Source organism: Pleurodeles waltl, chromosome 12 (genome assembly GCF_031143425.1).
Source record: "Pleurodeles waltl isolate 20211129_DDA chromosome 12, aPleWal1.hap1.20221129, whole genome shotgun sequence".
Lineage (NCBI taxonomy): Eukaryota > Metazoa > Chordata > Amphibia > Caudata > Salamandridae > Pleurodeles > Pleurodeles waltl.
In genome coordinates, this window is record NC_090451.1 from 657,495,244 (window position 1) to 657,507,863 (window position 12,620).

Consider the following 12,620-nt stretch of genomic DNA (forward strand, 5'->3'; position numbering starts at 1 on the left):
TTGACAAAACAGCAATAAAACACACAAATGGATAGCGTATGCATGTAAATTAAAAGAATGAAAGTAGAAAAAAGAAAACCTGCTGCCCTCTAAGCATTTGGGCATATACTTGGAATAACATAGCTCAACATAGCAGCAGGTGTCCATCATGTACATAGTCTACCATTGTGTTATGGTTCCACAATGGCCCTCATGATTAGGACCAATGCGTTGGCCATTTTGAAACGATAAAACAATGATACATTATGGACAATAGTTTTCTATAATGGTAAACTGGTTTAAGGTAAGTGGCCACATGGGATGTGGCAGACTGCAGATGAAATGAGCAGCAAACAAGCACTGCCTGCAGATATGTGGCATTCGCTTACAAATGAAAATAAAAAGAGGAGAGGAAATGTTTATATAAAAAAGGAGAAAATCGAAACTAAAGGCCTATCCAATCAACCCTGACACCAAAGCAATCTCCTTTTAAGGTGGATGTGTACAAGGGAACAGAAAATGCCATGTTTCACAGGGCAAGAGAGCCAATGACTGAAATGGAGTGACCCACTACCAATTTTAATACGCTGTCATGAATGGAAGCAGAGGTATCATAGTGCATATCTTCTGACCCCACAGTTTGTTTGGATGGATGGGTCACTAACACCAAAAAAACATTGCCTAATACAGTAATCTGTGAGATTCCATGTAATTGAAAATCTGACTACAGGCTTTAGCAGAGTGCAATAACAATACATCCTTAAAAGCCTATTGCTTTTAGCACACAATTTTCATGATAAGTAGGTCAGACCTACTAGGTTTGTCATAACATCTCATAATACACAGATCCAACCTATGGAATCGGCATGACTTTTCCCAATGAACCGATAAGGCCTACCGCCTCAACCAATGGCTTTACACCTCAACTAACACAGGTCTATTCAAGTGTGCATGCATGTCCAATCATCATGCATGCAGTTATACAATGTGTGAAAAATACAGCTTGCAAAACAATATACAATTCCTCTCCATAGGACCTAACCGCAATCATTACAGTAAAATCCCCCAGAGTTTGTTAGAATGGGGGGGGACCTCGCTAAAACGCATGCCTTCTATGACAATTTGAGACACAACATCTATGTGACATGTTTGTAACAAAATATCCTGTAAGACAATGCCAATGTGCTAACAACCATCCGTTAAAGACCCACTGACTTTTACAAATGTGTTTCAGGATAAATAAGCTAGGGCTACTGCCTTTGTGGTGAATTTTCTTAATAAGGACATTAGACCAATGGAATCAGACACAGGGTTTCCCAGAGCAACAATTAGGCGTATACTTTGTCCAAAACAGAAAGCTCGAGTGGGTTACGATGACACTGGCAACCATCAGACACACAGTCATATAATTAGTAAGTTATGCAGGATTACAGATGACTAAGCAAAATGCTAACTCTCGTAGGAGGGCCCTACAAGGATTCCCAGTGAGAAAATCTTCTATATCCACGGTTTGTCACAGGGTGTAACCAATACCAAAACTCTTTTTACTATGGTAACGTGAGATTAAACGTTAGAAAAACACCTATCTGTAGACTTTTATGTGGAGCTATACCAATCCGTCCTTAAACGCCTACGGACTTTAACATATACTTTTCATAATAAATACATGAGGTCTACTGCTAATTGTAACTTTTAATAATACACAGATTGGACCTATAGCCATGATCACTTCCTTGTCACTATAACCACTTTATCCTGCTCCATTGAGTATAGGCTTTGCCACAAGACAAAAAGTGCAATACAACTGCTCTTTATAATGGAAACACACAACTCAATCAGTCCTCTACTCGGGACACAAACAATTGAGTGGATTCTAAGCCCCTGAAACCTCTTTTTTGTTGATCACATAAGGTCCAGCAACAGGCACCTCTAAAGGCAGACTTACAAGTGCATATAAATTAGTGTGGCTATGGACATCCCATGCTGCTCTCAAACACACAACTTCACGTTGGAGTCTAAAGTTAATGATGGAAAGGGAAGGTGATCTGTGCTGCTCCCAGAGAAATACAAACACAGTAAATTATCTACGTATCTAAGACACTTTAATATCATTACAGTGCCATGTGTGAGCCCCCGAAATTGACAGGGTAAGAAAAGGATAGAACGTGAAATCAGATTAGAGAAGAAGGGGACAACAAAGGAAGGCAGAAAAAGAGAAGTATGAATAATGCATCAGACTCTTCAGGAAACTGCGGGAAAATGCTGAGAGGAAACACACGGGACTCACTTGATGACCCTGGATCGAGACGCCAATGGACAGTGAAAACCGCACCAACATGGAATCAAGTGAGGCGGAGGGAGAGACAACACGTCACAGCAGAACGCAGAGGAGGAAGACGAATAGTCCAAAAACCACTGTCCAGGAGAGTTTACGCATAGCAGATGAGTATCTTGCAGAGGGAACAAATCAATACTAAGGGATAATTAGAATCTACGGAGAGCCATGAGGCTAAAAAGGACAGAAACCCGCCTGCATATGGATGGTGGTAGCAGGGAAGGAAAGAACAAAATGACTGCACTATAATTGAATTCCCTGAAGTACCTGGCAGCTAAAAGCTGACTTTCAGAGGGGGGAGATTATATTTAAGGAGTATTGAAGTGGTTACAGTTTTGCTTCTCCCTTTCAATCTCCAAAATGAAACAGAAGAGAGAGAAATACTCAAGGGCTTCAACCCAGAAATATAATAACAATTCAAGAGATGTTAGTTTCCTTTATTTGTTCTCTCTGAAAAGCCAACAAAAATTATAGTGGAAAAGAGGAAGTAAAGGCATAAAAGATAAGAGAAAAACCTTTATAATTGTCTTTATTCCTTTCTCATTTCTATTTTGCTTGTACCAGGCGTTTTGTATTTTTTTCCTCCGAGAGGGAAATTGGTGCACAGGGTAAACCGGAGTACTGACCTGGAAAGGAAGAAGAAAGTCTGGTTTGCAGATACTCCACGACAAGCTGTGTAGACTTAACAGAGAGCAAATGTAAGAAATGAATAAATCCTAGCAACTGTCCCACCAGTATAGTTAAATCCACACTAGACAGCAGTTACATGCAAGCTGCAGTATGGGCTACACTTGAACGCACACGTTGCTTGTGCTTCCCATTTTGCAGAATTGTGGCAGAACTTTCTCTATTGGTTAGAAACGGCCACTTAGGATTTAAAGACCTGAAAAAGAGATCCGTTCACTCTAATTCAACGGCCTAAGAACAAACAATTCTAAATATTCGATGGAGCCTCAATGCATGCTAACGTGTGGTGATGCTAATGCATGGTCAAATATGTGAGCTAGAAGCGCCTAGCTAAGAAAGTTGCCCAAAAATCAGCCATGCAGTAAAAGTAGCAGTGTTAACCTTCCGCATTTGTTTTACAAGTCCCAACATGAAAACAAGGTCAATACCTCAAAACCTTGGGATCTGTTAAAGGCACATGGAACGGAAATGACTTGCATGGCAAGAAAATCCCAATACATTTTCACAACCACTTCCATACCTTATATGGCTCTAATAATCTTGAAGTCTTGAAGACGGTATTTCATGTTCAGGATTTTTGCAATCTTACAATGAATTATACAGACTCCAACCTGAAAACTGTGTGGGGTATTGTTCTGTCCAGTGATGAGGTGAGATAGAAGATATGAAATACTCTACTTCATTTAATGATTAAGGGCATGATTTAAGGGGCGTGGCCAAGATGGCTGCCGGAGCGGACGCTTAGACAAAGAGCTCCGCTCACAGCCTACCAACATTTGATATATCCTGTCCCTGCCACAGCCTTGACCGCCGACAGAAACGGGCAAGGCTCCCCTCCCCTCCCCTGCCGTGAACAGAGCCGAGGACTCGTGGCTCATGAAGACGGCACCTGGGGCGGGAGGTCGGAGACACTAAGACGGCATCGCAGCCGTCCCCTGGAGCCACTGGACCCGCCCGCTTGCGCCGCGCGCTGGATGGTGGTGCTGCGAGGCTCACCAGGCTCCCCTGATCTCCGGCCCGGAGCCTTTCTTTGCCGGATGCCGCAGAGCAGCCCGGGAGAGCGGACCGCGGCGCTAGGTGCTAGGTGCTGAGCTCGCCGGAGCGGGCCGCTCGCGTGGTGCCCCGACCCGACCTGGCTGCTCCCCAGCCGGGAGGCCTAGTGGAGCACGCGCTGCGGCCGGGCACATGCGCTCGGCGTGCGGGACCCGGACCCTCGATCTCCTCACTTGACCGACGCACTTGTGGAGGGGCCGTGCTGGGCCTCCTCTGGCGTGATGCTACCTCCTGCCCCCCCATCTGGATCTTACGCCGCCCGCGCCGGGGCCTGGGCCGGGCACTCGGGAGTGACATGGAAATCTAAGCAACGGAATACACAGCATGTGGGCACCAGTTAATTCAGTGACTGCAGCCTGTAAGGAATATAAAAACAACAAGATACTAAGAAGGATAGGATGAAGGTCACAAGAAGGAAGGTGAGCCGGGAATGGTGTGGGCCCACACACTAGATGCTCCTTGGGTGTACCGGGCTGAGGGTGCAACAACTGCATAAGGTGAATCGCCAGTAACTCCCCAACTAGGCGCATAATTTTTTTTCTGGGATAATACCTCCGGCCCACAGATACTCAGTGCTACCAGCCGCATTAGTGGAGCACTCCCTTTCATTTGGTGCATAGCAGGGGACACATCTTATATACCTGATCACATACCGTAAAACGGCAACGACGACCAGTCGATGAGAAAGCCGTAAAAAAAGTCAAACTAATACACAGGAGACTCAAGCAGCCCCCATCAACTCAAATTGATAGCAATCACGAGGTCTTTCCATGGGACACACATCAAATAGAAAGCCGATATCCTTAAGCAACACAACTCGGAATGCCCAGCAGCGAGCTTTACCAGCGCAGAACATATCTGCCCTTCTGACAGTCCTGAATTGCCTGCTTATTGTGTGGAGATCCCCGCAGACATCCTACCTGCACCCCCTGGCGCCCCCCGCACGTCTGGGCTCTGAATCGCGGGACGGGTGGATTGGGAGGGGCAACAATTGTGAAAAGACATGGTTAAGCTAAAACACCCCAAACTGGGGATCCACATGGACGGGGACCCGCCCCCACCTACAGTTCGATCGGACATGCAATCAGCAACACTTCCCCAATTGAATGAAACTATGCGCACGCACTCCCTCCAATTTGATAAAATCATGCAAGCAATAATGGACACTAAGGGGGTTATTCCAACTTTGGAGGAGGTGGTAATCCGTCCCAAATGTGACGGATTTACCACCAGCCGTATTACGAGTTCCATAGGATATAATGGACTCGTAATTCGGCTGGTGGTATATCCGTCACTTTACCGTCACTTTTGGGACGGATTACCACTTCCTCCAAAGTTGGAATAACCCCCTAAATCCTCATTGGAGGGGAAAATCGATGCTGCGGTACTGGAGGTCTCACTGCTCCACGCTGACCACCGTAAATTGACAGAAAGGGTACATAACACAGAATCAGCATTAAAAACAGTCCAACCAGAAGTGGCAGACATGAGAACCAAAATCCAACAAATGGAAACGGATATAGCTCAACTGCAACGTAGGGCGGAGGACGCAGAAGGCAGCTCAAGACGCAACAACATCAGATTCCTCGGATTACCAGAACGACTTGAGCTCCCTAAAGCAGAGGAATTCATAGAGAATTGGCTGCAAAACATGCTGAACACACAAGACTCCGATAGGCCCCCAGTGATTGAGAGAGCTCACAGAATTCAGAGCAGACCCCCTCGGCCCGGAGCGCCACCTCGCCCCTTGATAGCGCGGTTTATAAACTATAGAGAAAGAGACATGGTTCTCCAACACTTCAGAACCTCAAACCTAGTTAACCTGGAAAATAACAACGTAACGGCGTACCCAGACTATACTATGGAAGTACAGCATAAAAGAGTTGCATATGTTAAGATCAAACAACTATTGCGTGAACACAATATCACCTACTCTCTTATGTTCCCAGCACACCTGCGAATAGTATCAGATGAAAAAACTTGTATGTTTTCCACACCAGAAGACGCATGGACTTGGATCCATGCTAAAGGATTAGTAGACCCAGCCAGGGAAGAGGCAGCGAACGAAGAATGGACTACCACCTGCTCCAGAAGGAAGGAAAAATCTAAAGCATCGACGCGCCCAACCAAATCACAAATGGCAGCAGATCAAGCACAAATTTTAAAGGAAACCAGCTCTTTCACTCGATCATTAATAGACACCAGGAGCGAAACAGATACTAATGACACCACCTCACACGGAGGGGACTCCAGCCCATCCCCCTCCCCGTTGCTGGTCAGCCCTACCTTCAGTCCGCGCTCGGCTGACAAACTCTAGAGGACCGTGGCGGGTTCCCGTCGCGCCCGTTCGGGCGTGGCGGAGACCTGGGCGTGATTTCCCCCCCTTCTGTGGGTGCATGCCAGGGCTCACGACGGCCCTGGGAGGGGAGCCAACTGATAGCCGAACTGGCAGCATTAACTGTCGCCCGCCATACGACCCGGTCATGCACAGGATCACGCAGGGAAAGCATCATCCTGGAGGTGGGCCATACAGGGATCCGACCTCAGTCAATCTACGCCCCCTGCTACATGAACGGTACCCGAATGGAACTGAACTGCCAGGACGCTAGCTTAGGCACCGGTTGTGCCACTATGTTTAAAACCAGGATCTGCCCGGAATATCCTTTTTGTTATTATTCCTTTTCTCTTTCTTATCTTTCTCTGTCCCATCATGGGATTATTCCTCCTCTTTTGGGATCGGGGCTGAGGGCGGGGGTGGTGGGATGCGGTGGCATGGCTGGGGCACGCATGCGTTGGACTGGTGGCAAATTTTGGATGTGCGCAGGTCTAGGATCCTGGGAACACTACACATAGCTCTTCACAACACCACTCAAAATGATGAATAAAGAGCCAGAATATAATATAATAACGTGGAACGTGAAGGGTATGGCAGGAATAAAAAAATGTAATAGGATACACACATATCTAAAACGCCACCATATTCACATAGCAATTCTCCAAGAGACTCACATCACCCCAGAGGATATTACACGGCTAGAAAAGAGATGGGCGGGTCGGGTATACTGTTCCGGTAACTCGTCGTTTGCCACAGGAGTGTTGATATGGATAGCCCCAGGGGTTCCCTACATGGTACAATGCAGCACAACTGATAAGGATAGCAGATTTATACAACTGTCGGGGCTACTAGACGGGGAGACATTAACGATAAATGGACTACATGTCCCAAATGTTAGACAAGGTGAATTTCTACAAAGAAAGATATCACAACTAACAAACGATCTAACTACATCTTGCATATGGGGAGGGGATATGAATTGCGTACCACAAATAGAGATGGACAAATCACATCCCCCCCTGATAACTGCCCCAATAGCGAAAAACTCCCAGACGCTACAAACATGGATGAAAGATCGCAGCTTGATAGATATATGGACACACCTGCACTCACATGATAGAGAATACTCTTACTACTCCCCAGTACACCTCATACACACCCGTATTGACCTTATTCTTACCCTCACAGGGTTTAACGCATAGAATAACGGTGTGGACTACGCCGCTAGGGTAATTTCGGACCACAGCCCACTCATCGCGCACATTAGATGGGGTAGACCCCGTGCCTGTATTCCAACTTGGCGCCTACAAACTCAACTACTACACGATCCTCCGTTCAGAAAAGAGATAGCCACGCACATCGCTTCATATTTCACCCAAAATGACGGGACAACAAGCTCTAGAGCTATTGAATGGGATGCACACAAAGCTGTCATACTGGGGATATGCATATCAACAACAGTGGGAGTACGTCAAACACTGACACGCGAGCTCTGTAAATTAGAGCAGGAGGTCCATTCCTAGAGTGCAACTTTGCAAAAGGCGCTCCGATATTCGTGGTAAATGGAACGAGACAGACAACCGGCTCAGGCGCTTCAACCATCGACATTACATGGCCCGCACACATGCAGAAGGGGACAGATCCGGTAAATTACTAGCCTGGCTCATAAGCAATGAGCGTCGGAACTCCCCAATAGGCGCCATCTGCCTAGACACAGGATTAATAATCAACACACAAGCGGAGATAAACAGTGCCTTCAGAGAGTACTATGACTTACTATACAAAGCGCGGCCCCCTCCTACGGCAATACAATTAAGCAAGTTCTTTAACGGCATTGCCCTAAACCGTTTAACGGATAATCAGATAGCTGACCTAGATAGACCGATAGATCTTACGGAAGTACAACAGGCGTTACAACAATTAACGCATGGCAAGGCGCCTGGTAATGACGGTATACCCATTGAATACTATAGTACGGTTTCATCCCAAACTTAACCCCATATCTAGCAATGTTAACAGAAGCCCTTAGACTAGGCCAGCTTCCCGACACTTGCAGAGAAGCACTGATAGTGGTGTTACCCAAAGCGGGCCGCGATCCATTGGATGTACGCTCATACAGGCCATTATCGTTGCTAAACACAGACTGCAAATTACTGGGCAGAATTCTAGCTAACCGCCTGCTCCCATACATATCAGAATTGGTCCATCAAGACCAATCTGGTTTCATTCCTGGCCGCAACACTTTCAGCAATATCTGGAATTTACTGCACCTAATGGGCGATTATCACCAAGTAGCAGTCTCGCTAGACATAGAAAAAGCGTTCAACACATTAGGATGGCCCTTCCTGATTGAAACGCTCCGGCACATGGGATTTGGACATACTTATATTGACTGGGTGAAAGTATTATACACTAACTCAACAGCGAGGGTCAAGAGAGGCGACACGATCTCTGAGCCAATCAGCATAGAAAGAGGTACCAGGCAGGTATGCCCATTATCCCCGCTCGTGTTTGCTCTGGCCATTGAACCACTAGCGGCTCATCTCCGTATATTGGCCCTGTCCTGGGGCGTGCATGATGGCCGGACACATCGGATAGTGTCCTGGTATGCAGACGATGCACTAATTTTCCTCCGCAATTACACGGAATCCTTACCTGGCCTACTGAACCTACTGCAGCGATTTGACTCGGTGGCCGGACTGAGGGTGAACTGGTCAAAATCATTTATATTTCCCATGCTCCCGGTCCCTGAAACCCATAGGATACCCTCCATACCGGGTGACTTGAAGTGGTGTCACACCACCTTTAGGTACCTAGGAATAAATATATATCACGACAACCGGGACCTAAGGGACGGCAACCTCGGCCAAGTGATCAGATCCATTAGGGGCTCTCTGCCCTTCTGTGTGGCCATTGCAAAGATGATAATACGTCCACGCCTCCTGTATTTCTTTATGGCCCTGCCGTTGGTACTACCTGCTTCCTTCTTCAAACCTTTGAATAGTTTACTGACTGATTTGATATGGGGCAATGGCTGAAGACGGGTAGCATTATCCAAAATATATCAACCACTTACACTAGGGGGACTAGGGGCCCCCAGATTTGAATTTTACTATGCAGCTGCCCAACTGAAATGGATAACTACCTGGATCAGGAACCCCGCCAACGAAGAAACGCAGATTATTCTATCGGATCTCAGTAATACTGAGGTACTGCATTATCTCTTGAACCGCGAGTGCCCCAAACACCCACGCAGTATCCTGCTGACTACGGCGCACTGGATATGGGGCCAATTCGCATTATCAGGCGACAAAACTCCACAATACTCCCCTAAGATACCACTGTTGGCTCTCCCGAAGCTCGCAAAAATAGCAACCAAGGTGGGTTTGCATGCATGGGGAGACAAAGGCAGATGTACAATTGAGGACATATATTTAGACAGGCAACTCCAAACATACGAGAAACTGGCTGACAAATATACCTTAGGACAGGGTAGCTTCATTGCCTACGGAGCAGTACGACAAGTGATACGGTCTCGGTGGAGGGATGGCAATGCGGAGCCTAATATCTCCCACATTCTCCACAACCTATTAGAAAGTACAACTGCTCCAATAAGTGTATCAAATACGTACAAAACTCTCACTACACATATCGAACATACACAGGAGCAAGCAAAAAGCAGATGGGACCATGTGCTGTCAACACCCCTAACACAACACGCATGGCACCAAGCCATGAGAATGATTTATGAAGTATCCCGTAATCCCCGCTTCCGGTACACTCAGTTCAATTACGTGCACCAAACATACCTATCGCCACACCACATAACGCGCATGTTTCCTCAAGCGCCGCAAGCATGTCCCAGATGCGGAACCACAGAAGCGACTTTCTTTCAAATGACATGGGACTGTCCCCCAATTCGGAATGTATGGAATGACATAATAACCCTGCTAGCCGAATGGACAAACACTTCACTAACTCCCAGCCCCGAATTATGCTTATTAGGCATAGGACCGTGCCCCAAAAAACGCAAACACACGTTTCGTTGTATCGCTCCAGCACTGGTGAAGTATAGGTGCCTCATAGCCATGCAATGGAAAGCACTGGGTGCCCCAAGTATTGCCCAGTGGCGAGCTGAACTGCTGCGGTGGGCAAAGGCCGAAGCACAGACGTTGCAGCTCCTATTGGACAAAGGAATCCTGGTCAAGGGCTTGGATACTTGGAATTTTTTTGTGACCGCTGTAGAAAGCAAGGATGACGATCGTCCTCCCTGAAAAGAGTAAATATCAGAGAACACTGACACTTAAAATTTCGACACTAATACACCAACACAGGTGCTCACTGTCATGCACACTACAAGTTGTAAACCAACTTACGTAACTAAGATATGAGTTACGAGTGCAGTCCAAATACAGCACCAAACAGTATGTGGGGGAAAAAAGAATAAAAAATAAAAAAAAAGAAGAAAATATATACATATAGACACCCACACTGGTTCCCTATGGAAGACCTAAACTAAGAGGACTGAGCACTTACTTATACTATTTGTTCGGGTGGAGCTGGCTGCCACGGCTGCTTGCTTTGCTCGGGGACTGCCATGTCACTGCCCTTACTCCGGGTGGGAGCTGGAACCCCGGCCCCTCCCTGAACTACTATTGGACTGTAGGTATTGCTGAACGGCCCTGGCTAGGGGGCTCAATTGCTGGACCTCAGAGGGGGGCCACACTCCCCTTGTAACCCGTCCCTCTCATTTGCTTTCCCCCCCTCCTGCCTATTGCTGAACGGCCCTGGCTAGGGGGCTCAATTGCTGGACCTCAGAGGGGGGCCACACTCCCCTTGTAACCCGTCCCTCTCATTTGCTTTCCCCCCCTCCTGCCTCCCCTACGGCGCTCGCTCGTCCTGCTCCAGATCTACTCTTTGTGTTTTTTCTTTGTACCTTAAGTTTCTCTATCATTATCTCACATGGTGTACCAAATATGCACTACAATTGTACATTGTTTCCTTGCCATTGTGCATGGGGTGGAGGCTTCTGTACGGGAGCAGGAAATGCGGCAATTAAGAAACCTCAATGTACCTAATATTAGGAGCAAATTGTATGCACCTGTACCTCTCTTAAGTGTTGCCTGTTGGCAGATATAACAATAAAAATATATATATTAAAAAAAAAGGCATGATTTAGAGTTTGGCAAATGGGTTACTCTGTCACAAAGGTGACGGATCTCCTGTCCGCCATGTTACGATTTCCATGGGATATAACTGTAATACGGCAGACGGGATATCTGTCATGTTTGTGACAGAGTAACCCAACTCTCAATCAGGCCCAAAGTGTTTTAAAAAGCTAGAAATACCTGGTGGGGGTCTTTAGCCCACACAGTGGAGAAGCATGCGTATAGAAGTGCATGAGGGATTCATTTTCCAAGCAGTGATGAGGTGAGATAGAATATCAGAAAGGCTCTTCTTCATTTAATGATAAAGGGCCTGATTTAGATGTCAGTGAACAGATAACTCCATCACAGTGGTGATACATCCCATCCGCCGAAATACAAATCCCATTATTTCCTATGGAAATTATATTTCGGCGTACAGGATATCCGTCACCGTTGTAACTAAGTAACCCGTCTGCCGAAATCTAAATCAGTCCACACAGAGATCCAGAGAAGCAGGTGAACAGAAGTGCACAAGGTACTTGTTTTCCAAGCAGTGATGCAGTAAGAAAGAAGTACAGAAATGTTCTTTATTTCGTCCAGTGGAGTGAGTTGGAGGACAGGGCCTGATTCACAAAGGTACTTATTTGTTGGAAAGTTATGAGTGCAGAGTGTTCTAAATACATGTGGGCTAGACGTGCTGGGATGTTCTATATCCATGCGGTGATGCAGCGGATAGACATGTAAGGGGATGTTCTTTATCCATGCGGTGATGCAGTGAGATAGATATGTAAGGAGATGTTCTAAATACATGTGAGCTAGACATGTGCGGGCTGTTCTATATCCATATACAGTGGGAGTGACGTGTAGGAGGATGTTCTATATCCATGCAGCGATAAGGCGGATAGACATGTAAGGGGATGTTCTTTATCCATGCAAGGATACAGGCCTGTTCTATATTCCCTGTAAAATTCAGTTAAATGGGTTAGCTATGTCTGGGGTGGTCTCTGTTATGTGCAATGTCACAGATGGGTGGTAAAATATGAATGGATTCTATTTTTCCTTGCAGTAATGACATAAGAAAGGA

General features: G+C 46.4%; 2 protein-coding genes across 5 annotated transcripts in view; one reads left to right on the forward strand and one right to left on the reverse strand.

The window, feature by feature from the left end:
• The window catches only part of DCST2 (DC-STAMP domain containing 2), a 169,225-nt gene that overhangs the window by 107,472 nt on the left and 49,133 nt on the right, over positions 1 to 12,620 (reverse strand). For 2 of the 4 annotated variants that reach the window (XM_069218401.1, XM_069218397.1), the window contains exon 1: positions 2,830 to 3,067. The exons of the other annotated variants lie outside the window; for them this stretch is intronic. The gene's annotated coding sequence lies outside the window, so the exon portion shown is untranslated. Of the gene's footprint in view, positions 1 to 2,829; positions 3,068 to 12,620 lie in introns of those variants that run through there. 4 annotated transcript variants of the gene reach the window in all.
• Positions 4,075 to 12,620, forward strand: part of DCST1 (DC-STAMP domain containing 1) — a 108,371-nt gene continuing 99,825 nt past the window's right edge. Inside the window, exon 1 of the mRNA XM_069218396.1 lies at positions 4,075 to 6,629. Within this exon, the coding sequence (XP_069074497.1) occupies positions 6,623 to 6,629 (7 nt within the window). The 5' untranslated portion in view covers positions 4,075 to 6,622. The remainder of the gene's footprint in view (positions 6,630 to 12,620) is intronic.